The sequence below is a fragment of the Bos grunniens genome, chromosome 19 (genome assembly GCF_055505025.1).
Source record: "Bos grunniens cultivar Pamir isolate PY7600 chromosome 19, Bosgru_T2T1.0, whole genome shotgun sequence".
NCBI lineage: Eukaryota > Metazoa > Chordata > Mammalia > Artiodactyla > Bovidae > Bos > Bos grunniens.
The window spans coordinates 54,108,068-54,133,907 of record NC_141183.1 but is presented as its reverse complement, the minus strand read 5'-3'; the positions used below and the strand labels follow the sequence as shown (position 1 = coordinate 54,133,907).

Sequence of the window (25,840 nt, the reverse complement as noted above, 5' to 3'; positions counted from 1 at the left end):
ATTCTTAAAACAGTTACCTCTTACAATTAGTTGTATCAGTGTTCTCCTGTGACCCGCCCTCTCTCCAATTTTCCTCCAGGAGAACACCTGGTTCTTAAGAGATGTTCGACGAAACTACTTCACTTCCTGTAAAGTCAACCCTGAGCTCCTTCAAGTAAGAAGGACTTGTACATGCTAGATGTTAAGAAAAATGCATGTTGAATTATCTGTTCTAATTACCATATTTGAGATAAATAAGTTTGGTGGTTGCCTTGTCATTTGATCAGGATATGATTATTTTCATATTTCTGCTTTCTCTTTAGAAACCTTCTGTATATTCCCTGTAAGTTTACATTTTAAAGCCAGTTTTATTGTATTTTGACCTCTAAGCAGGGGATAGTTCTCTTCTTTCCCTTTTATATGATGCTTAAATCTCTATAACCCTGAACAAAATCACTTATTTTAGGAAGAACTTTCTGCTAATAACCCATCCCCAGGTACTCTTATTTATTGTCTTTCTTCAGTATCAATGTGCAGAAATGAGCATGGTCCTTAATGCATTGCCTCACCCCAAAAAAGGGACTAGATTCTGCTCTCAAAAGACTAAAATCTGACAGTAGATCTATAGCCATGTATACACTCACTCATGTACAGGAATCCCAAGGCCATCTGTGAAGCAATACACAGGGAAAGTAAATCCACAGAGCACAGCACATACATGCAGGGAGCGCGTGACATGAACGTGGAGACTGTTACTCTATGTCACTTTAGGTGATCCCGTCACTTCGGGTCCTTTGGTCTGTGCCCTAGATCTGACCGGAAGCTGTTTCAGGGCAGGAGCCGTTTAGAGACTATTAAAAACAATTCTATTATTTATCACCCCTCCAGAAATGACTCAAAGTTTTGCCTCCCATTGGCTTTAGCCCACAGTGTTGGCTGAGTATCTCTGGTGGCTTTAGTCTCTACTAAGATTTTACAAGAACTTGGACCAGTGATCTGCATGGAAAATTCAGAGTTGACTTACTCTCAACAGTATTCCATGTTTTTTCTGAGTGGTTTCTTTTATCTTACCTTTAGTGGAATGAGGGATGAATTATATTTTTTTCTCTATTTTCTTAAAGACATTTTAAAATGTGGACCATTTTTAAAGTCTTTACTGAATTTGTTACAATACTGCTACTGTTCTATGTTTTTAGTTTTTTGGCCACAAGGCGTGTGGGATCTGAGCTCCCAGACCAGGGATTGAACCTGTGCCGTCTGCTTTGGAAGGCGAAATCGTAACCACTGGACCACCAGGGAAGTCCCTCTCTTTTCTTTATACCCTACAAAGTTGATGTATCTGAAGCCCAAAACGTAAAGACTGTAGTTGAGGGGCCATTTGCTTTCACCGCCCCCTTGCCTTCGTTTCAGGTTCCCGGGAGCCCGATCAGCTGTCCAGTCTATGCTGGCCCTGAAGACACGGCATGAGGCTGCCTCACACCAAATGTGACTGTGTGTTCAAATATTCCAACATCTCCTGACTTGCTCTTTGAGAACTATAAGTTCTTTGTTACCTCATAATTGCCCAAACCTCTTTATTTTTCTTGCTAAGTGCAAATGGTAAGAGATACCAAAATATAATCAAAGTGCTGATAGACGGAAGAGGAACCCTCTCAGTTATCAAGTTAGCTCTGCTGAACACAAGTCCTGTTTGCATTTGTCAGGAGATGCGGGGAGGTACCATCATCAGACTGAGTGGGTGAGGGAAGTTCTTAGTTAGGGAGGTGAGCCAGATTCCTGGGTTGAGAGTTCATAGGGCAGTAAGGATCAATAGGAGCACTTCTGATTTGTACACTGATTACCAAGGTACAAAGCAACACTACCCTTTGTCCTTTTTATTTTTACTCTGCTAATCAAACCCTTCAACCTAAATTAAGACTATTATTCAGCTTTGATGTTACATTTTATATTAGCAAAGTGCTTTATAATCCTTCAATTAGCTATTTTATTCTCCTTTATTACTACCACCCATTTCAACAAATTAGGTTGAAGACACAACGCAATGCATATTGGGCTTGCAAGCAGGAATCCTGAATTTCAGGTGTGAATTTCATGTATAATGAAAGAAGACTGGATTGACCACAGGAAGCATCACAGAGTAAAAGAACAGAAGCATCAAAATTGTAAGAACTTTCTTGGGAACTAAACCTCCAATGATTTAGGGCAAGACTTGAATTTTTTTACTTTATTTTGGTAGCACAAAAACTGAGAGCTTTCACTAGCTTCAATCAAAACTGTGACTAGCAAACACGTCTTTAACAGACAATTCTCTTGACTGAATGTGGGGTGGTGGGCGCGGACGTGTCTGAGCCCAGTGGCGCCAGTTGGTTCCTAAGGAAAAGGACTGAGGCTGGAGGGAGACAGATATCTCTAAATTCCTTCTCATTTGTTGGATGCCCATTCTTGGCACCCTTCTTCACTTGCTGTTCGTGACATAACGCGACTTCTCCTAGGGCCCCTCATTTGTTGCCTCTTTTTCTTCTCTTCTTCTGCTCTTTTAAATATAAGGATATATTCTCTGATTTCTATTACAGCTCTATAGCGTTCTTATCATTCCAATATCTTCAATGATAATTCCAAAATTTGCTTCCAAAGTCAAATTCTCAGGCACTTCCAGAGGCCTGTTTGACATTATTTCTTAATCATCTTACTGGTACCCTCTACTCCACCCTAAACCAGTAAGCCCTCTTAATTTACCCATTTTTGTTAATGGCACCATCATTTTCCTAGAGATCCAGCCTGAGCACCTGAGAGTCACTGTATCCAATCACTCAAACTCATAGTTGGAAACCTACCTTCTCTATGTCTCTGGGGTCTGAACAATTACAATAAACTTCTCACTGGTCTCCAATGTCTCCCTATTCTAAGTCACTATACAGTCTCCTAAAGATAGCCCTGATCATATCACTGTCCTATTCAAATACCATAATGATTCTTCTCTGCCTTCTGAATTAAACTCAAACTCAGCCTATTAAATCAGGGCTGTACACTGGCTCTGTAATCGGACAACTTGGTTTCATATCTCAACTCAGTCACATACAAGATGTGTGTGACTTTGAAGGGTGGCCTAATCTCTTGAGTCTTGGTTGCCTTGCAGGTAAAAAAAAATGTGGGTACCACCACCTACCCAAGATCATTGCAGAGATTAAATGAAATGAATGTAATTAAAGTAGCAACCATTTCTGCACACAGTAGGTACTCAAAAAGTACTAATTCCTTCCTCTTTGCCTCTTCCTTTTCAGCTTTATCTCCACTTCCCTTCTAAACATACTATACCACTTGTCCAAACCAAATCGTGTTACTCACTCACCTCTTATATCCTCTTGGAATGCCTCTTGCTTCTATCCTGTCACTTTCAAACATCCTACTTATCCTTCAAGGACAAGTTTACATGCCACCTCTTTCATGAAGACTCTCTTCTTCATCTGAAATGTCCCAATTGACTTGTTTGTATTTATTGAGGCACTTTACATCTTCAGCATAAATTTGTATTCTCATCTACCACATTGAGGTCAGGGGTTTCTTTATATCCCCATATATAACACAGTGCCCTAACAGGCAATCAATAAATGTGTGCTGAATTAAAACTGAAAGCTTGAGCTTTTGGTCTCCCGAGACTCCATTCATTTGTGATTCATACTTCACACTGAGAACTCTTTAGAAACAGTCTCTGGCGGGATATCAGAATTTCAAACAACTCTAACAGAGAAGCTGAGTCAGTCTAGGATTAAGTTCAGTCCTAGTTCAGCCAACAGGAATTGTCTAGACCCTGTTCCTGCTTGAGATATCATAATTTGGCAACTTGTGTGAGCCATGGGGGCCCATTTGAACGCATGTATTCATTTTTAATTTTTTGGCCATGCAGCACGTGGGATCTTAGTTCTCCAACTGCGGATTGAATCTGCACCCCCTGCATTGGAAGCACAGAATCTTAACCACTGGATCACCAGGGAAATCCCTCATTTGAATATATTTAAATGAGAACATGTGTGTATTTAGTAGCTCAGTCATGTCTAACTCTTTGTGACCCCACGGACTGTGTAGCCCACCAGGCTCCTCTGTCCATGGGATTCTCCAGGCAAGAATACTGGAGTGGCTTGCCATACCCTCCTCCAGGGGATCTTCCCAACCCAGGACTCCTCCATTGTAGGTGGGTTGTTTACCATCTGAGCCACCAGGGAAGCCCATGAATACTGGAGTAGGTAGCCTATCCCTTCTCCAGAGGATCTTCCCAACCCAGGAATTGAACCAGGGTCTGTCTCCTACATTGCAGGCGGATTCTTCAACAGCTGAGCTACCAGGGAAGCCCCAAATGCGAACATATATTTATCTTCAGAGTCAAGCAAAAATGCACAATACCTCTAAAAATCAACCATTACTAGGTTGACAATGACAATCACTTCACTGGTACAGAAAGGAGTCCTGAAAAGCCATCCAGCTTCATAGGTTCCAAGTGTGGCTCAGCTAAGAGGTAACTACGCGTCACTCTGGCTTTCATCCAGTCCATTTCCTCTTGGCTTGGTTACAAATGGGTAATTATACGACATCAGCCACCATGGGGTGGCGGGAACATAAGGTGGCTTCATGGTGCCATATAATGTGGCACCAAGTTTCTGAATCACCAACCACAGGTGCATCGGTGCTCTTCCCCCACCACACCTCCCCCCATAAAAAAAGCACCTTATCTGATATCGCTGTTGACTCAGTGACTATACTGAGATCTTGGGCACTTTCCTTAGCTTCTTCTTAGTGTTTGTTCGGGTGGGTACCTCTGTGCGGATGCCTATAAATGAGTTCTTACGGTGCAGGAGTCATCAGGCACCCAGGCACCAGGCCACGCTTTTGCTTTAGGTAGGCGTACCTCAGAAAGTGGCAGCGTATCTCATTGCTAAGCCCACACCTACCTGAGATGCTTCAGAGGCTGAACTCCCTTCCTAGCCAAATTCTTAACTCACAGAGTTGCTGTCTGTCACTAAATTTATCCTTAGCCTGGACTTTATCAAGCCTGTTTCTGGAGACATCTTTCTCCCTAAAATAGCAACTGCTATAATTTCCCCCCAAACCATTTATAACAGGGAAGATAAACAGCTCCCCAGTGTTCCTTGTCAAGATACAGAGTCACATGATGTTACTATTGAGTAGGATGCTAAACAGGGATGTGTGGAGATTCTCCCCATGGATACTTCAGGAAGGGGCTATAATATGGCCTCTTAGTTGGCAAGTATCTCCCTCTTAAAATTGTGTGAGGTCCTTCCCAGGAGTTACAGTTTTATCGGGAGATAACACACAAACTAAACGGTGGTACAAAATGATTTATTAGCAAGTGACACATGGTATGCTAGGTAAGTGTTAGTTGCCCAGTCATGCCTGACTCTTTGCAACCCCATGGATTGTAGCCTCCCAGGCTCCTCTGTCCATGGGATTCTCCGGGCAAGAACACTAGAGTGGGTTGTCATTTCCTTCTCCAGGGGATCTTCCCAACCCAGGGACTGAACTCAGGTCTCCTGCATTGCAGACATGGCACAGTACAGCCAGTAAGTCCTATGAGCTTTATGGAGGACACTGATCTTAAGCTAACTCTTAAGGTTGCTGCTACTACTGCTGCTGCTAAGTTGCTTCAGTCATGTCCGACTCTGTGTGACCCCATAGACGGCAGTCCACCAGGCTTCCCCATCCCTGGGATTCTCCAGGCAAGAACACTGGAATGGGTTGCCATTTCCTTCTCCAATGCATGAAAGTGAAAAGTGAAAGTGAAGTCGCTCAGTCGTGTCCGACTCTTCGCAAACCCGTGGACTGCAGCCTACCAGGCTCCTCCATCCATGGGATTTTCTAGGCAAAAGTACTGGAGTACGGTGTCATTGCCTTCTCCGTACTATTAAGGTTGACAGGATTTAAATAGGAGAGAAATAACCGCAAGAGTAAAACAAGTGGCATCTGGTCCACAGGCATCTGTCAGGGACCTCCCTGGCAGTACAGTGGTGAAGACTCTGTGTTTTCACTGCAGGGGGCATGGGTTCGATCCCTGGTTGGGGAACTAAGATCCTGCAAGCTGCATGGCCAAAAACAAAGACATACCAACAACAAAAAAGACACGTCTATAGGCATCTGTCAAATGGATTTGGGAAATTTCCCATCTATGACCTTGAGAGAAAAACAAGGCCCAAGTGAGAGGAAAAGTAGGGTTCTTGACCAGTTTTTCTCAGGTCTTCAAGGTACATGATGTGATGACTTGAAAAAAAAAGAGGTCTGCAGAGACAGTTTGGATAGCTGAGGTAAGGTCTGCTTGCAAAGGCCACAACTGACAAGGCAAGAATTAGACCCTGCTGGCCATCTGTGAAAAAGGAATCATGCTCAATCCTGAAGCAAGGGGGGCTCGCGATCAAAAGAATACTCTAAGCACAACAATTTAGTATCAGAGTAAAAACTTCAGTGGAATGAAAAGAAAACCAGTGGTGGGAAAACCAATAAGATCTGTTCCAGTAACCTATTATTGGCATGATGAGAGCCTGAACTCTGGTGGTAATGGTTAAAAGGCAAAGGGATGAATCACAGAGATTGTGACCGAAGTGTTGAGAGTACTTGCTGACAGATTGAACTACAGAGGTGAAGGAGTTAAAAGTTCCTAAGCCTAGAGAACTGGGGCAAAATGTTGCATCAACCAGAAGAGGCATATTGGGGAAAGAAGTTAATTTTGAGCAGGGAAAATTTAATTTGGTCTTGTGAATGACAAATCTGAGATGAACATTCAAATCCTATATAGCAATTTGAAATAAAACCTGGAGTCTGAGTGAAAAGACAGGCCCGGAGCTATTAATACAAACTTGCCAAACACTGTTTGTATCTTCAGATATAGTAGTATTGATGTAACATATTAAATGTTCAATTTAATGCATGAAAACACTTAAGGTTAAAATGACTGCATAAATGAATCCTATTAAAAGTAGAGCTTGTGGTTGTTGGTTCCCTTGAGTAGGTCCACCCACAAAAAATCCACAAGGGCAGACGCTGTGTAGGCTGCTATGCTACAGTGAAACTTGAATGACTTAGCTTCTAAGATGATCAAATGTAAAACCTGAGGGGTCCTGTAGATCAGGGAAGTGGAAAGAAGAAAAATGAGAGTTCCGAAAGGCAAGGCAACCTTGGAATCTTTTCATTGAGGATGACAAAGAAACTAATCAAAGCATTGGTTTTAACCTACTGTATTAGCACGTGAAACTCTGCTCAATGTTATGTGGCAGCCTGGATGGGAGGGGAGTTTGGGGGAGAATGGATACATGTACACATATGGCTGAGTCCCTTCACTGTTCATCTGAAACTATCATGACACTGTTCATCAGCTATACCCCAATACAAAATAAAAAGTTATAAAAATTAAAGTGTTATAAAAATCCATGGACCTAAAAAAAAAAGCATAGGTTTTATTCCCCTTATGTCATATTATTAGTTCTGCAGTCCAGCTAGTAGATTTTCCAAAAGCACACTCCCCACCTGGTATCTGCAACCTGCTGCTTAGAAGAGGTGGTAAGCCATCTGCCTGATGCCTGCAGGTAAGTGACCCAGCCTTCAGGCTACTCTTAATCTCTGCAAGGAGGACAAAATCTCTCATAACTAAGTGTTCGCTTTCAGAGAGTAAAGCCTCAGTCACTTCAACACAAGTTGGATGTTCTGGCCCTGTGAAGATGGTCAATCTCTGTTAAAGTCATCATGGTTATAAAACAGGCAGTAACCTCAGCACACTTGATCTCAAAATGTGGTCCCTAAGACCTAGCAACATCACTATCAGCCGGGAATTTGTTCAAAAAGTGCAAATTTTCAGGGCTCACCTCCGACATACTGTATAAGAAACTCAGGGATAGAGCCCAGCCATCTGAGTTTTAGGAAGCTCTCTAAAACTGATTCTGCTACTTATTAAATTTTGTGAACCACTGACCTCAAGGGGCCAAATAACTTGAGGAAGTTTCTTTACTAACAGGTCCAAGGAAAGGAAGGAGGCTGGGGAGCCAGAATTTAAGGTCATTTCCCAAAAGACAGGCTCTAGTCAGGTGGAGAGAGCAGGGGCTTCCTCTATGATTCTCCATCATATTAAACCTGTAAATGACCTCAGAACTCACCAAGGCATTGAACTGAGTGGATCAGATAGTGTGCCTCAATGCTTCCTCGTAGAAGTGCCTTATACATTTTGTATTTCTACAATTCTACTGTACAAATGTGATTTAACACACCCTTTCAAATAACCACTGTTTACCATGAACAAATAACAATGCTGAGCAAATGGTAAAGAAACTTGATTTTGTTTGCTCTAGTGCCTTTTTTCTTCTAAAGGACTTAATTTCTTTAAGACAGAGCGTCTTTGAAAATACTGTCGACCTAGGTAAAAGAAAGGATTTACTGGAATTCGTCCTCGGCAGGCTGGTGAATCAGAAGCTGAGCCCAGGATGGAGTACAAGCGTGCACATCCTCAAGGCATGCCCTCTCTTTTCTTTCATCTACGCTCTTCTAAAGCTGCATTCAGAATCAAAAACTTGGGTGGTAGGACAGGGGCAAACCCCAAGTCCAAAATATGAAAAGGGGATAAGAAGGTGACCCAGAAAGCTGAGCAAAATGGAAAACGAAACAAAGAAAGTAAGAGGCATGAGATGAGAACTTTCTAACTAACAAATCATGAGGACCCCAGTCAAGTTAATTATATAAGGCCACCCCCTCCACCCCTGAATACCCTTTTTTCTCTGGAAGAATATCTTGGGCTCTATCACTTTCCTTCAGTTGAAGTTAAGCAGGGCAAGTGTTAAGACATTGCTTTGTAGAGGAAAAGAATACAGCTGCTTTATAGTTGGGATTCTGGTGTAAGGGGCATAACCTGTGGCTTTGATGCTCACCCGTGATTGCGAGGAGTGTAGGATTTTATTTCACATGTTTACTTAACATCTGTGGCCTCATCTAAATTTTGCTCCTATGCTTTGTGGAACATGGGCTTCCCAGGTGGCATTAGTGGTAAAGAACCTGCATGCCAATGCTGGAGACTTAAGAGACTCGGGTTCCATCCCTGGGTCAGCAAGATCCCCTGGAGGAGGGCATGGCAACCCACTCCAGTATTCTTGCCTGGAGAACCCTATGGACAGAGGAGCCTGGCCATCTACAGGCCATGAGGTTGCAAAGAGTTGGACAGGACTGGAGCAATTGAGCACACACATTCTTGATCCATATCTAGAAAGAGAACTGCTAGGCTGGAGAGGATGCACACATACGGAACAAACTGCTTCAGCAATAGCAACCTCACAACTAATCTGAAAAACTTAAAATACACTCATCAATAAAGGTGCCTCTGTAATGAAGATGCTTAGAATAAGCTGTGCTTGGTTTTCGGTTTTCCAGCTGTCTTCTAATACCAGAATGCTCAATAGGAAGACAAGTCCGTATTTCCACCTCTGTAAAATTCTACTTATCAGAATAATTCTAAAAGAGGCTTAGTGATTTCATTCACTAAATACCTAAAGCACTCAGTGTGTGCCTAGCATAAATATGCAATTTAATGAAAACGGCAAAAAAGTCAATGGATGAGAAGATGAAGGGAAAGAGGTTAATTTTTTTTAAGCACTGAAAACAGTTTCCTCACAGAATTGGAAAGGAGTTTCCCGGATCAGCCTTGTTCACACTGCTATGAACACCAGTAGAGACTCGGTGTACACCACGCTCAGCACTGGTATTTACCTCTAGTATATGTCTGGTATCATCTTCAAGTCTCAGTCAGTAAGCACCTTGAGGGCAGGAATGCTTGTAATTTTCATGCTCCTTTGGGCTCAGCACTGTGGCTTGCACTTGGGATCCAGTAACACTGAATAACTTTAGAACTTAACTGGAGGCATGAGGTACACTGAAGACCAAACTGCGGATCTGTCTGGAGGGACTTCCTTGGTAGTCCAGTGGCTAAGACTCCACACTCCCAGTGCAGGGGCCCAGGTTCAATCTCTGGTCAGGGAGATCCCGCAAGCTTCAACTAAGACCCAGTGCAGCCAAATGAATAAATATATTTTTTAAAAAAAAATCAGTTTGGAGTAAAGGGGTAATAAAAAGGTCAATGGTTAGTTAGTTATAAAGCTTTCAAAACATGAATGTGGATTTAAAAAATTGAGCTGAAAAATAAATTTCTGATCCCAGATAATATAATTCCTTCCTCACTATTTTATTCCCGGTGAAGGGTTTTCTGCGGGGTTTTTTCGCCTCTTTTTTTCTTTTGTCCTTCCAGCATCATTCAGGTGTAGAACAAAAGGAAATGAATGGTTTAGTTGCTGCTCTAGTGCTGAAAGCTTGAAAGGTGGTCACTGGAGCAGCCTCCAGTGTCCATCCCCAGTGGCTTTGGCCTTGGTGGCTGTGCAGAGAATTCCGGGCTCCAGTGGCCACTGTAGGGCCAACGCTGGACGCCTGGCTTCTGAGCAAGAGAGATGAAAGGCTTCTTCTAATATAATAACTGACGGCCTCTCGGTGCCGTTTGAACTGTTTACAGACTGAGTTAACGATTACAGGCAATGTGTGTCTTGGCCAGGCGCCCGAATTTGTTACCCACCCATCAGATAGTATCAAAAGAGCCCTTGCATGCCTGACTGGAGCCCTTCCAAATCACCTCACAGGGATGCCGACACAAAAGGAGGAGTGTTCAGAATGTGCTCTCTCTCTCGGGGCCTGAGTAAGAAACTCAGAGTACCGAGCATGAAGCAGGCACTGAGGGCCCGAGCTCCAGGATGGCGCGGGGCTGGGGAAGGGTCAAGGTCAGCTCTGGGGTCAGAAGAACCAGATTCTTTTCGAAGCAGTTCAGGAGGTGTAGGCAGGAGTCTTCACGGCTGACAGCTAGAGGATGATGGGGGTGGGTCACCCAGACCTGGAGCTGAAGCAGAAATCCGCACTGCCACACGTACAGAAACCTGGGGGACGGCAGCCCTGCAAGGCTGGGTTTATTATTGGGGGGTAGCAGACGCAGGAGGGGGGACAGTATGTTGTATTTTCTTTTTCTTTTTTCTGAGAGCAATGTGTAAGTTGAAAAAGAATATCACCTTGAGAATAAGATAGGATGAGAGACTTCAAAAATGATAGTAAATAAACTTCGAAGCTAAAGGTGACCCTCTTCATTAGGGTAACTCCCAAGAGACTGGCATCTGTTTGAACACTGTGAAAATGTTTTTTACACAGATACAAATGAGTTTCAGTATGAGTATTAATCGTGACTTAAATGGGAAACCAGCCAGCTTATGATGGGGAAACAGACCTAGCACCAATAACACCAAAAAAGCTTTCTGGGGTCAGAAAATAGTAAAAGGAACTATTGAGGGAACATTGAGTCTAATTATCTTTGATTATATGCTAACTTATAGACGTCAAAGGAGAAGAGTAGAAACTTTGACTATTTCTTTATTAAGTATCTATTGGCCTCTGAATACATTTGCAAGCAGAGGAAACGGAGACCTATAAGTCTGAATATAAGCCAATGTGTAAGATAGTTGCATATTTACTCCAAAATTATTACTACAAGTCTCTCAAAGGGGAATACCTATTTTCAAACTCTAAGGCAGGGTTAGATTTATGGCTTTTTAATTTCCATACCTGGTCTGATGTCGAGGGAACAGATACTGTATAATATCACAAAATGCTTTCACAAGAAACCCTGGGGACAGTGGATGCAATTCATGCTCCTCTATCCATGTGTGTACAATCATAACGTATGAGATCAGTATTACATGGTGCTTCCTTGAAATCCTTTGCTGCTTCCGTTGGCCGTGGTTGTTTTCTTCTCCCGTCCTAACTTGCTGGTGATGCTGCTGTTACGGAACAGTGAGTAACCCACACTGTGTAGTGGGAGATAGCCCTTCATGTTCAAAGACAGTTCTTCAGACTATCTACTTTGAGGTGGAGATGAACTTGACATTGCTATTTTGATTACAGTGTAGGTCAGGAAACTGACTGATTTTTGAGATTCATTCTAATGTTTTATACTTTCTGCAACAGAAACGAGCATTTACTCACACCGTCCCTTGAGAAGAAACACAAGCGGATGTTGTTGTAGTGTTTCCAACATTCTCTGAACTCCTACCTAGTGAGGGTACCCTTTTCTCCTAGGGAAAGATTAGAGTTCATGTTAAGTTTTAAAATACAAATTTTAATCTTGGTTGCACTGAAACTGTAGGGAAAAAAATGCATCAGGAGTAAGTTTGAGTAAAACTACAAAAATAAAACCTCTCCATTGATGGTGAATTTTATGAAGAAATTCCAGACGATCCCAAAGAATCTAGCCCCAAACACTTTGAGAAAAACAGCCTCAAAAAGGGAACAGAACACGTCTCCAGTCTTTCCCTATACTGGTGGTTAAAAATGACTTGACATCAGTTAGAAGGAAAAAAAAGTAATGCACTGGATATTATACAAATGGAGAGACATCATTAGAAAATTATTAGGGAAACAGAAGAAATCAAGTGAGAAAGAACTTTTCTTTCACAGTTTTTAAATGCAGAAAACGACAGTTGGGCAATCCTCTTCACAGAGTTGTGGCTGAGAGTCTATCTGGAGCATTTACTACCCCCGGCTTAGGGCACTTACTTTGTAAGGGAGATTAATACACAGGAAGTTCAAAGCAGGGCTGCGAAAGGATACAAGAACTTGAGGAAGTGATTCACAGGGAAGGGCAAGGGCCACCTAGATGAATACCCTCGAGGATAACAACAGAAGACCATGGGGCGACAGTTACCGTTCCAGCGACTGGGCCGCTGCTGATACACTGGCTCCACAATGCCAGCTGCATCTTTGAACTTTAGGGCTCTTTAAGGAAATGGCACCTGTTCATCTTCCAAATCCTCTCACCTTCAGGGTTTCGAAATATCTATGGAGGCTCAATGGTTCAGCTCTTTTACAGATATTCTGCCTTATCTAGAGAGCTGAAACTCTGCCATAGGGTTCTCCAAAGTGGGGCCTGGCGCTGAGTAGGCAAGTATATCAAGAGGAAAACAATGTTCCGTATCAGGTTTCCATATAGTAGGTTTGTTTGGACAGATTAACAATATATGGAAAATAGATAAGAAATACTGATTTCCTTCTTCATGAGAATACTACTACAACCTCTTTGCCTTGGTACCTAGCAAAACTGGCAAATATTAAACAGGATGTTATGGTAAGTTCCCTAACTTTAAATATACACATGACTCAATTATTCCAGAGATCTGGACCCATGGTAAGACGCATCCAAACCCACTATCATAGCAATAGCTGTGAAATTATTCCTTATTTCGAGGGACAGTTTATTGCCATGTACCCTTGAACTCCTATAGTCACAGTTCCCTGATAAGCAAATCGACCATGGCAGTGAAATTAGAAAGCCATAAAACACAAAAATCTGAGAAACATCCTTTTGCAAGGAAGATCATGTAACTTAAGTCTTTCATCATAAAGATCAAGTGTTATACTCAAAAAAAAAAAAAAAAAAACAGACTGGTTTTGCAGCTTGAGAAAGAAAAGAAATGTGGTTTCCCTCGCTAAAAGTTTTCTAGATGATACAGGAACTTCTGCTTAGAAATTACGTTCTAAACAACTGCAAAGGGATGACTATAAACATTTCCTCAACCTATTACAATAAAATCCTCCAGGAAGCTGCCTAACCATTAAGGATAGAGAAAACCGCAGATGCTGTGATTTCAGTTCTTTTCTCTCATTTTCTGTATTTTGTAATTTTCTCTAAAATCTAAGCTTTCATTTGATAGGGAGGGAAAAAGGGTCCTTTTCTGATGGGAAGGCACAGCTGTCAGCATGCCATCTGGGATGCTGTCGCCTGTTGATGCAGCCTGCAGAAAGCAGTCTCCAGGTGAACCACGGCAGCAGCACGCTGATGTGTTCAACAAAGCGGTGGGTGTTTGCTGACATCCCCTGAGCACATACAGTGAACCTCGTGCAGCACATGACACGGGAGGGAGCAGACCTGCTCATCGGAATGCCAACTGAGTAAGACCAACGTAATATGGAGGAAACAGAAGTGACAACTTTCCACAGTGAGAAGAGACATTTGATCTGACAGTGGGCACAGATTTTTTTTTTTTAGTGGCTATGAGATGCAAATGAGGGAAAGGAAACAGAAGGACCATCATGTAGGTTAAAATTTTTAAGGAGCAAGACAGCCAATGCAACCTGGGTGAGATGAGGGAGCAAGACTTAGAAACTTAGCTCCCACACACTGAATCTGAGACAAGGCTGAAACAGAGAAGGAGGTCTATTTGTGGAGAGATTAGACCTGATTGTTTGCTGCTAAGTGATATTAACTAAAATCTTAAGTGGAAGAAGGGATTTCAGGAAAGAGAAAGGGGTGGGGGGGGGGGGAGAGTGTACTAAATGTATCCATTCAGATGTGACCATCTTCTCAATATGCAAAATTTCTCAAAGGCCAGGTGATTAATTTGGCTGCAGGGTCTCCAAAGGCAGCTGTTTTCAGACACTGATCCTAGGTTTGCTTAAAGGAAGGAGTTTTCCCTAAAGGACTGAAAATACACAGTCATTTTCAGTGTATCATACAAACACATATATTAGCATAGTAGATTCAGGGTGGTTGTTTTTACATACAGCTAAAGATGATGTTAATTTCAAATAATTTTCTATTAGTGGTTAACAAACACCATCCTCATCTTCAATTTCTGTTGAGTTCCTTTGGTTCTGATGGAAATCTCAATTCTTTTTCCATCTTTACATTTATTTGGTGACATCTAAGCTTAGGGAAAAAAAAAAACCTGTCTATGCAGAGATGCTGAAATTAGGGTGGGGACTAAAAAAGAAAAAAACAACTCAACTGAAAAACTAGAGGGGGAAAAATATATGCGTGTATAAGCAAACTTGACTGTAGAATAAGTATTTTAAAAAATAATTCATTAACTAATTAACTAGAGTTATGAAGAATGTGTCCACTTTACAAAACATACAAACCCCACAAACTCAAAAAATAAAAAAGGATTAGCAGCATTTAAAAAAAAAGAGATAATAATTGATCATTCTACTCAGTTCTCAAAAAGAACTGTCAATCAGGAAACAGGATATTCTGACTAGCACAAGTTCTTGAAGATAGAAGGCACAAAATAAAAGTTTGTGATTTATTCAACCCTCCGAAGACCTGAAGGAAGTCCTTTTAAATTCAATTCATACTAATGAAACCCTTTCATGTTTTTTTTTTTTTAATTTAAATTTTTACAAAATTTACTTCTCTGGGGCTGTGCTGGGTCTTGGTTGCTGCACAGGTTTTTCTCCAGCTGCCGCGAGCGGGGCCGCTCTCCAGCTGTGGTGTGTGGGCTTCGCCTGCAGCGGAGCTCAGGTCCTAGAGCACGTGGGCTCAGTGCTGCAGTTCCTGGCTCTAGGTGTGAGCGCAGCAGTTGTGGTGCACAGGCTTCCTTGCTCCATGGCATGTGGGTATCTTCCCAGACCAGGGATCGAACCTGTCTCCTGCACTGGCAGGTGGATTCTTTACCACTTGAGCCACCAGAGAAATTCTGAAACCTTTTCTCAAATGTGTGGGTACTGGGACTTCCCTGTCAGGGCCCAGGTTCAATCCCTGGTTGGGGAACTAAGATCCTTAAGCCATGGTGCAGCCTAAATAAATGAAATGAAGTCTAATGGTACACTTTCCCATTTAAGTACACTATCCTGAGCATAATTTAGCCTTTATTTAGTATCTTTGATATCTTGTAACACTAGAAGGGTATCATTATGGTCATTTTTAGCATGAAATAATTTACATTCTGATGTACAGGACATTGGATCCCTAGAAAGTATTTATATTATTTCCAGAAGTTCTTATGGTATTTGTTTTTTAGATCTTTTATATCTGATTCATTCTTTTATCTCTAATTCATAAGCAAAGAATAGAAAAAAAACCTAGTTAATTTGGTGTTTATTCTATTTAATGAAAAATTTCCTTTAAAACTCTGGTTCCAAGGTAAAGAATAGAATTGGAAATTAAAAAAAAAAAATCAAAGTATGAGGTATTAAGTTTGCTACCAAGATTGTCAAACTTGAATAACAGGTGTCCAAAATAGAAATCTCTACTGTTCATTTTAAACACATTTTAAAAAATGGAGGCTAGCAGTTCATTCATTCTTAACACACCATATTGCTTAGGATCTCAAGACTTTGTCCAACAGCCTCAATAAATGTATAAAGATATCAAGAGGTAAAGGTCAAAAAAGGAACTAAGAACATCAAACAAGACCGCTGGAACTGACCCAAAACATCACATGCTGGGCTCTCCTTTTTAATGATAATAACAGTGATACTGAGTGTTTATCCATGACTTTATTTCAAAGAGCTTCAAACGCTTTGCAGACATCTCTCACTAATCTTTACTAGGCCTTGAGAAGAAAAGTTTTCCCCAAGAAGTACCTTCAGAGAAGGATGCTTCCCAAAACCAATAGAAGAGAAAACATTTGCCTCTTTCCATCATCCCCCAAACACACTGGCCTCCGGACTCCCACTATGTCACACTGCAATTGAAAGGGATTATAATACCATGCAAGTGTTGAAAGGATAATAATGGTAAGTGAGTTTGTTTCTAAAAGAGTTAGAAGCTATGTGTATTTAATCATAACAGCGAACAGGTAAGTAGAAAAGATGAGAAAACCCATAATTACACTTATCCCATTATTTACCTATTTGTGGGGGAGGTTTCAAATTGGTAAAGTTACAGGATGGAATACAGATTTTCCATACTGCATAATATTAGTCCCTGAGATGGCTCAATGATGATCTTTACCTGAAAATGATTTCCAGACCACAAGTACTTGACAGTTGCTACGTCTGAAACTGCTTACTCTCATTTTGATCCAGTACTTCTCAGATGGGGGGCTGGGAGTCACAGGGACTTGTGGGATAACTTCCAAGCAGGCTATAGAACCTCATCTGCTGAGCTTCAGAGACCTGCATGTTGAGACCAGCACAGCGCACGTATGAAGATCTGGGTGAATTGGTTCCCTTGATAATCTGAACTCCTTTTCTTCCAGCCCTTGGGAAACTGCTACAAAGCTGGACAGCTGAACCTCCAGCAATCTGAGCAGCCGTTCCAGGGTAGCAGTCATTAAAACAATACTCTAAAAAGTTCAAAAATGAAAATGTAAAAGTGATGTGTAATACGGTTCTAGGATCCTCTGACTCTGAGAAGTAAAAATGTAAGACAGTAGCTGCTGTACGCCGTGTCCGTGATTATCACCTCACTGACCACGGGATGGTAATGGGCTTAGCAGTGTGCAAAGGTCCAGGGAGGACACGTGATTCACCAGGGCACAAGGAAGGCAGTTACAGAACTTCGGTTCCCACCCTAGAACCTCCACATTATCAGTCACTCTCTAAGTCACCATGGCTATCTGTTACTATTATGGTTAATTTAATCAGCTCTTTGGCCCACAAAATTTTTAATCTAAAGCTTAGTCTTCTTAGCTGCATAAAAAACACAAATGGTCTTGCTTAGTTACTTCGGGATAATGCCAATTGAATTCAAACAGGTCAAATGAGCCCAAATCAATAACCCTCAAACTTAATATTTCTTACAGTAATTAGGTAAATAAGAAATAGTTCACGTCAAATTACTATTGATAATAGTACCTTACATTTGCAATCTTCAAAGACAATTCTCATATATTATTTCATTTCAAGTAGGCAGGCTATTTATTACTATTATCCCCATTTTACTCATGAAGACACAGACTCAAAGAGGTTAAGCAAGTTTCCTTAAGGTCACAAAGCTTAGAAGGACCAGAGCTGAGACTGAACACAGGATTACTGAGAGCCCTTTTCACTCTAGGATGCTGCCACTCATTTTAGAATGTACTTTATGCCTTATTATCATATTATATCATCATATGTGGATACTGTGCAAAGAGCACTATTTGGTGGGCATAATTAACTTCAATTACCTGATTGGTGATAGAAATTATGCACTTAGGCCAGAAGGTCTCCAGTTATACATAAAGTTAGAAGATAATGAAGTAACTCTACCCTAAGGGAACCCAAGAAATGCTCTGATAATTCAAAAGGAAAAAAGTCCTCATCAAGGGAGTTGGATTGCTTCCACAACAACTGCCTAATCAGGGAGCATTCAACAGGTGGCCCACGGGGTAATTTACATTTCTGGGAAAAAGAAAAAGCAGCAGGGACAATGGCGACTCCTCACTCCTGGAAATGCTGCCTGGCGTTCTGACTTCAGAGACACGCGCCTGCTACCTTTCGGGTAGATCATACCTTCCTTCATGCTTACTAGGTGTATAACTGCACAAGAGAACTTCCAAATGATAAATTACCAAGTGATTCATCATCATTAATCAACCCTCACAAAAATCTTGAAAACCAAGTGGACCAGGGAGTTACATCTCCTCCATTTGTAACAGTAACCACTGAATGCTGTGCAAAGACTACCTTAGAGGTCAGTGGGAGAACTAGCGTTAGTCTTCCTGAACCGGAACATCCAAGTCCCAAGTTGGGGTGCATGCACCCACTGTTTGGGTGTCAGCTACTGTAGTTTCTGGGTAGAGGTTGGCAACAGGAGAAAATCAGAACTTCTGGCAGCATTTACAAGGCAGGTGCAGTCATAAAGAACTTGACTTTTGATTCCATTGTCTCTGCCAGGACAGGTGCTTTGGTAGACGTATGGAATCCTGCCAGACAGGCTCCAATTCAAACATCCCTTTAGAAAACAAAACAATAAAAATGGAAACAAAACACCAAATCCTGTTCCATACCTTGAAGACTGATACTGCCTGAAAAATGGCATTTTCTATAATAACATTAATGTGGTTCAATCATACATCAACTCGGGAAGAAATGACATGACGAAAATGAAGGGTCTGCTGCAGGTTGGGTGCTTCCCTTATATTTCAAGTTATTTCTGTATATAAGCTAAAGGGACACACATTTCAGTGAATTTTCTCCATATATTCTTAGTGTTTAAAAAACCTCAAACCAACATAGTGTGAACCCTATATAAACCATGGACTGCAGGTGACACCGATGTGTGGGTTCATCGACTGTGAGAAACGTGCCGCTCTCACGGAGGATGCTGATAATGGAGGAGGCTCTGCGAGCATGGAAAGCAGGGGTGTATGGTTGATAGACACCTTCCTCTCAGTTTCGCTGTGACCTAAAACTCCTGGGCCGTGCCGTGCTTAGCTGCTCAGTCATGTCTGACTCTTCGCAACCCCATGGACTGTAGCCCACCAGGCTCTTCTGGAATCGTGAAGTGGGTGGTCATGCCCTCCTCCAGGGGATCTTCCCAACCCAGTGATTGAACCCAGGTCTCCTGCATTGTAGATGGATTCTTTAGGCCTGAGCCACCAGAGAAGACCAAACCTAAAGCTCCTAATTAAATAAAGTCTTGGGACCTCCTGGTGGTCCACTAGCTGGGACTCCACGCTCCCAGCGTGGCAGGTGCTAGAGTTCAATCCCTGGTCGTTCACATACTGCAACTCAAGATCCCATGTGCTGCAGCCAAATACATAAGCATTTAAAAAAGTCTTACAACAATCAAAAATAAGTAAATGAAATAAAACCCCTCAAAATTACAATCTAATATCTGCATAGGAGTAACACAGGCAAGTTAGCACTACCGAGTAGAATAAAAACCTTTGGTAAATCCTGCTTACCCCACCCATTCTGACTGAGTTTCCTAGTACTATAAACTAGTGTACTTAAAGTTTTGTGAGAATGGTCAGTTAATGAGTCCATCAAAGAGGCTGTATTTCTCTCTTAAAAAAAAAAAAGAAAGAAAACTATAGCATGTTAGTTCAGAACAGAGTAAAATATAAAGAACTGTTTCTGATGGCAAGGACAGATAACTGACATTTTTAGCAGGTCTGTCTTCAGGGCAAGCCTTTGTGATCGATGATGTAGGCTCCTAACCACGAGGAGGCCACAAGAAGGCCCCAAGGAGGAATGCCCAGAGAACCCTGTGGGGGCACTGTAGCTGCCACTACTGAAACTGAGAGCATTTTTGGTGTTCCTGGAATTCTATTTCCAACCACTACTTTGTGGTTGCAAGGAAGGAATAGAAAGAGATTGGAAATCTTCTAGAGCAATATTCTTTTCTGTTCATATCCACAGAGCCAAGAGTAAAATAACAAGAATGTACTTTACCCAGGGCATAATTCTGCCTAAATCTGCTTGATCCACCACTTTATTTTTCCTAATTCTTGTTTTTGTTGTTGTTAGAAGAAAAGTTAAGATAATCTGCAAATGGGTTCCAGAAAAACTGGAAAAAATTCGTGGATTCGAGAGAAGGATATTTAAGGAGCCATAATCTGAGAACAATACCCTGTAAATGTCCCTAAGCGCAAGAACCAAAATATCAAGTGAATCATTGTTCTTACCCAGAAAATAATTTCTTAAAGTTACAGTCTTAATTTTCCCTAAATGATAAATTCTCCCTAGTCAGGCCCCAGAGATGAGACTACGAAGCTGGTGCTTAACATGGTCGTGCCTTTTTACGCCTGACTCAACCCAACAGTTTAAGTTCCTCCTTCATTTACCTGCCAAGACCTGAGTTCAGGCCCTGGGGTGCTGAGGGTTTCCTTTGTGGGAGAAAATGACATCATCAACACCTCGGAGGCAGTGGGGGAATGCAGGGAATGCGGCTCCCAACACTGGTGATATCATCAACCGTCCTGGGAGAAGTTAAGAGTTGAAGTACTGAAGGTTAAAAAAGAGGGGGTTTTGTTTCGAGTTTATCAGTAGTTTCTGATGTTCCCTAATACCAGATTTTAAAAGGGTAGGTGGAATAAAGGTACCTTTCCCCTTGCTAAGAACGTCAAAAACCAAACATACAGGAGTTAAGTCCTGACAGAGCTGCTCAGCTCATTTGTATCTTACCGGGGTACCTTACATCCAACCAAGGGAAAACAGAGCCTCGGTTATATTAGGCTCTCTCCCAGCCCTTAAATGAGTATATTCTTTGGGAAACTTGCTAATGTTGCAAGTTTGCATTCAAAATAAACTCTAGGCACTCACATAATCCCCCAGTCTCCTCCAAACTTTCTTTGATGTCCAACAACTAAGGACAAGAATCTTTGATTAGAAAACAATTTCTTTGGTTGGAAGAAAATTCTTTGCAGGGCGTGAACAGCAGGAGAAAGAAAAGATTTTTCTGAAGTGCAAACTAGTTGGAAACCCCCTGGGGAAAGAATCTGATTCCGTCTTTGAGAGGAACGGGCCTGCCTGTACAAGCCGCCTCCGCTGCTGGCCTCTGAGAAGGCGCTTTTGTGTCTACTGTAGGGCCCTCAGCAACAGCACGGCAGCCCTTCTCTTTATTTTTGCCAGCGGAAGTTTTCCAACTCTGGGGACACACAATGCAGAAAGTCACGGTTTAATAACAAGGCACAGTTACTAATCAGATGGCCCCACTTCCACTCCTTCCAAATGCCTCCATATGCTCACACACTAACGCTCTAACCCCCAACTCCACACAGGAACACCCATCAGCTATTCTGAAATTAGTCTAACTAGTCAGCTTACTTATAATAATTCAACTTTACAAATTATTTTAGGAGCAGGTTCATAATCTTCCTTTTACTACCATGGTTCTGGGCTCTCTCTGGCCTTTTCAAGCCTTTCCAAAGGTTTGGTCACATTCACTTAGACATAAGCCAGTCATTGATGTCAGTGTGGTTTGGTCACTGGGAGAGCCTTGATGAAAGATTTAGAATAGGGGTCCTCAATCTACTACACGTATTTTAAAACTCCCCCCCAAAACATCCTTTCTCTGTGTGTTAACTGAGTGCAAACACAGGATACGGCCGAAGGACTAAAGTGCAACTGAGCCTAGACCTTAGTTTGGCTGCTAATTGGTTGTGTGACTCTAAGGAATTTGGTCAGAATTTTTGGGGACCAAAAAAATCTGTGACCACCTACCAAATAAATCTTATCTCAAGGGGAAAAAAATAAGCAAATTACATGCCCTTTTGTTTAATAAGTCTACTTCTGAAATAAGTATAACCTCTAAATGTCTAGAGCTAGAAAGAAACTTAAAGGTTATTTACTTACCCCACCAACCCTAACCCAACAGATGAAAGGTTAAATGACTTGCCTTTATCTTTTAAATGGTCACAAGGCACCTGTGAACCTATGTCCTAAGGGAGACAACTAAATTTCAAATAATCTCTGACAACAATAAAAATATATGATGTATACAATACAGTTTACTAAGTTCACAGTAGAGAATAACCTAATGTTTTTGTCATAGCAGACAGGTAAATTACACTAAAACCAAGAGAATGAGAATAACAGTTAATATTGACTAAAGTCAATGATGATAATAAAAGCCTTGGTATTAAAGGCTTTTTTCTAAGTTTTCTAAATATAGATGATATTCAAATATTTTTCCTCCAATTAATTTTAAAAATATATCTCACCTTCTATATAGTCCTAGTGTTTATTTTTTCTTTTGTGCAGTTTATGAAGATTTAAAATGAGCCAATGAGATCATCAATTCAAACAGAATTCCCAATGTGTTGAACTCTGTTTAAAGCTAAAATTTTTTATTTAATTTTACTACAATTTAACAGAAACTTCTCATTTTAGAAAGCCAGTTTGCGATTTGAAAAGAAAGCCATTGTGTTTAGTTATTTGGACCTCTAAAGAAAATGTTACTGATGAGTATTATACATACAGGAATATTTATACAGGCAATATTATAACCTATACTTAACTGATAAAAGTGAAAATTAGAAGGTATGACTGTTTGGGCTGTAACTGTCCTCTAGATTTCAACTACTTGAAGTTGCCTGGATTAAAATTTTACGTTTTTTGTTTACTTTTTCTTCAATCATAGAGGACCTCGAGACAGAATCACCACAGTCATTTGAATGCCTCCTGAGAAGATGAAAACTGGCACTATCATGGCATTTATGCCTGCACTTCTTGTTTGGCGTTCATCACACACTGCTTTCCACTGTTAAAGCTGTATCTCCTCAGTCGGTCTAGGCAAGGGGGCTGGCCTTGGTATTCCCATAGGACCTGCCACAGAGTATGGCAGGGAAGACCCCACAGTCGAGACCCCAAGTATAAAACATGGAGAGACTCCAGAGCAGTCCCCACTCTCAATAAGGATCTTGGCCTGGAGTTCATAAAGAGCCTCTGTTGCTTTGAAAACACAACCCAGGGCAAAAGGCCGCCTGGTGCAGTGACTCCCTGGCATAACTCCCTGTATGCACAGACACGGGTAAAGTAATGCTGAGGTGCAGCAAGGGATTTTTCTGTCCACTTGTTTTTAAGTATGCCTTCGAGTTGACTAGGGATCAAAGACGAAAGAGACCCTACGGCGCTCCATAATATCTTCTTAATGGAATGTTCAGGGAGAAAATCTCTGCCAACATCTGCTTTTTAATCTTCCCACAATGACCCAAAGAAGTTTAAAATACATAAATAAGGTGTGCTAAAAATGCTGGCCAGTAAGATATGGCAGTAGATTGGCAGTCCTTTGACTGGCAAAGCACTAATCTGAGTTTATTTCTTCCTCTGTAAAATGAAATGATTGCATTAGGTTTTTTTCTAACTTGAAATCTGATGATTATATTTTAATTTCAAATGGGGGCTATTCCTCTGCCCTCCCACCCAGAACTGTATTTTATCCCAGGTAAGGAAAACTGAATAGGAACTAATTTCAGTAAAAGGCCAATAAAGTCCTTCACAAAATTTAAAAAGAATTTGGCCACAAGATTTTTAAAGTTAGATTAGCCAATATGATTCTAAGCAGAAGATATAACAGCGAAAGAACTCAAAACTGGAAGCATGTGAAAGATTTCTTTTTAAGAATGGATAACTTGTAATACTGTAGAAAGCAGGAGAAAAAAGAATGGAAATCTATGATCATTTTTTAGGAAACAGCAAGATTAGTAGGCATAAAACATAAGGTCTTCAGTCTTCTCCAAATTATTTTACAGAAATAAAGCAACAGAGTTTCTCAATTATCAATTATCATCAGTTAGTTATGCATAATAGTACCCTTTTGATATATTAGCATGCACAAAATTGATAGGTAATGGTAACTGACTATGCTATTTAAAATGACAGTAATATATGGTTGATTTCCATCATAATAGAAGTGCTCTAGATTTTTAAAAAACAAACAGGGGTCTTGAAGATAGTTATATTGCCATCCCAAAGAAAGATCACTGCTTCAGATTCAGGATCATAATATCTAAATAAGATAATTTCCTATCTCCAGGAAAAATGTGAGACTTTGTGTTTACCATTTTAAAAACCCTAATTTAAATCACTTTGATTATTTTGGTGTTTCTGAATTTGAAATTAAATACAAACTCTAATACATTAAATATATTTAAAAATATCAAAAGAAAATGAACTGTAATGTTTAGAAGCCAGATAAAAAGAAGAGTATGTAAAGTAGCTTATCTGTTATTTAAAAACAAACATGCAAGAAATAATGAATGTTTTTTAAAGAGATTCAAAGTTTTCCGTTATAGCAAACAGAAACTGAAGGGCCCAAGGCCTCCTACCTCAGGAAAAGCAATGGGGCTTAAAGGACAGAAGACAAACAGGTGTGGAAAAGTCACCAAAGTTGGCTGGTTTTACAGCCTCTGTTCTCTGACTTCAGGGACCAAACAGGCACCCAGGGCCACAACTGTTCTGCTTATATCAAAACAAATTAGTAAGATATCTTTTATTCTTATGTGTCTTTGAGTGAAACCACCATGATGAAGGGTTGTAAGGAAATGGCACCCCACTCCAGCACTCTTGCCTGGAAATTCCCACAGACCGGGGGGAGCCTGGCAGGCTACAGTCCATGGGGTCGCAAAGAGTCGGACCTGACTGAAGGGACTTAGCACACACATACACACACACACAGGCATTTCTTGATGCAGTTTCACTTAATATTTGGAGAGCACAATTCCTTAACTACACACAAGCAGTCTTTGTCAGATACCAATTTTTGTATCTAAGGTCATCTTAGGTCAGGCCAACCTTCTTATAACTGCACCGTAATACTGTTGTCTGTCTGACTTCTATTAATGTAGACAAAGACTTTTCAAATTAACTAAACTCAAGGTAAGTTAGTTTTGAGAATTTGGTTTCATTTCTGAAATAACTGGGATTATTCTAGGATAACAGCTCTTGACCTAGAATCTTTAGATTCTTACATGTGTCTCAGAGATTCTCTCCACTGGGATTTTATGCAAAATTGTACATTAAGTACATATGGTCAATAACTTCCATCACATTTTCAAAGGGGCCAGTGACCCCCCCCCAAAAAAAAGATTGAAAGCCACTGTGTTAGGGTATCTCAGGATCAGAATTGGGATTCACAAGCCCCAAGGACTAAGAAGGTAAGGTCCTTCGGATGCATGCTAATATCTTATAATTGGGTTTCCCAGGTGGTTCAGTGGTAAAGAATCTGCCTGCTAATGCAGAAGACATGGGTTCAAGATCCTTGGGTTGGGAAGATGCCCTGGAGGAGGAAATAATAGCCCACTCCAGTATTCTTCTTGCCTGGAAAATTCCATGGACAGAGGAGCCTGGTGGGCTACACCCCAGGGGGGTCACAAAGAATCAGACATGACTGAGCACAGCACACATGCACACACCATCTTATAATCACAGATTTTACATCAGTACCCCAAGACATTTTTCTTGGAAAATGACAATTTCCTAAAAAGTAGGGATTGGGCTAGTTATTAAAACTAAGTAAGCGCTGTGTAAAGGATATTGATTATACCAAACAAATCGTTTAAAGTCATGTTTACAGTTTGAAAATGACCATCAAGGAGACAGTATGCTGTCAGTGATAAGTCAGAGAGAGAACAGAGTGCAGCATGCT

At 41.0% G+C, this 25,840-nt stretch overlaps 1 protein-coding gene across 3 annotated transcripts in view; it reads right to left on the bottom strand.

The window, feature by feature from the left end:
• The window catches only part of RNF43 (ring finger protein 43), a 67,196-nt gene that overhangs the window by 31,105 nt on the left and 10,251 nt on the right, over positions 1–25,840 (bottom strand). The window contains exon 2 of one of the 3 annotated variants that reach the window (XM_086360720.1): positions 18,590–18,700. The exons of the other annotated variants lie outside the window; for them this stretch is intronic. Within the exon in view, the coding sequence (XP_086216846.1) occupies positions 18,590–18,700 (111 nt within the window). The remainder of the gene's footprint in view (positions 1–18,589; positions 18,701–25,840) is intronic. 3 annotated transcript variants of the gene reach the window in all.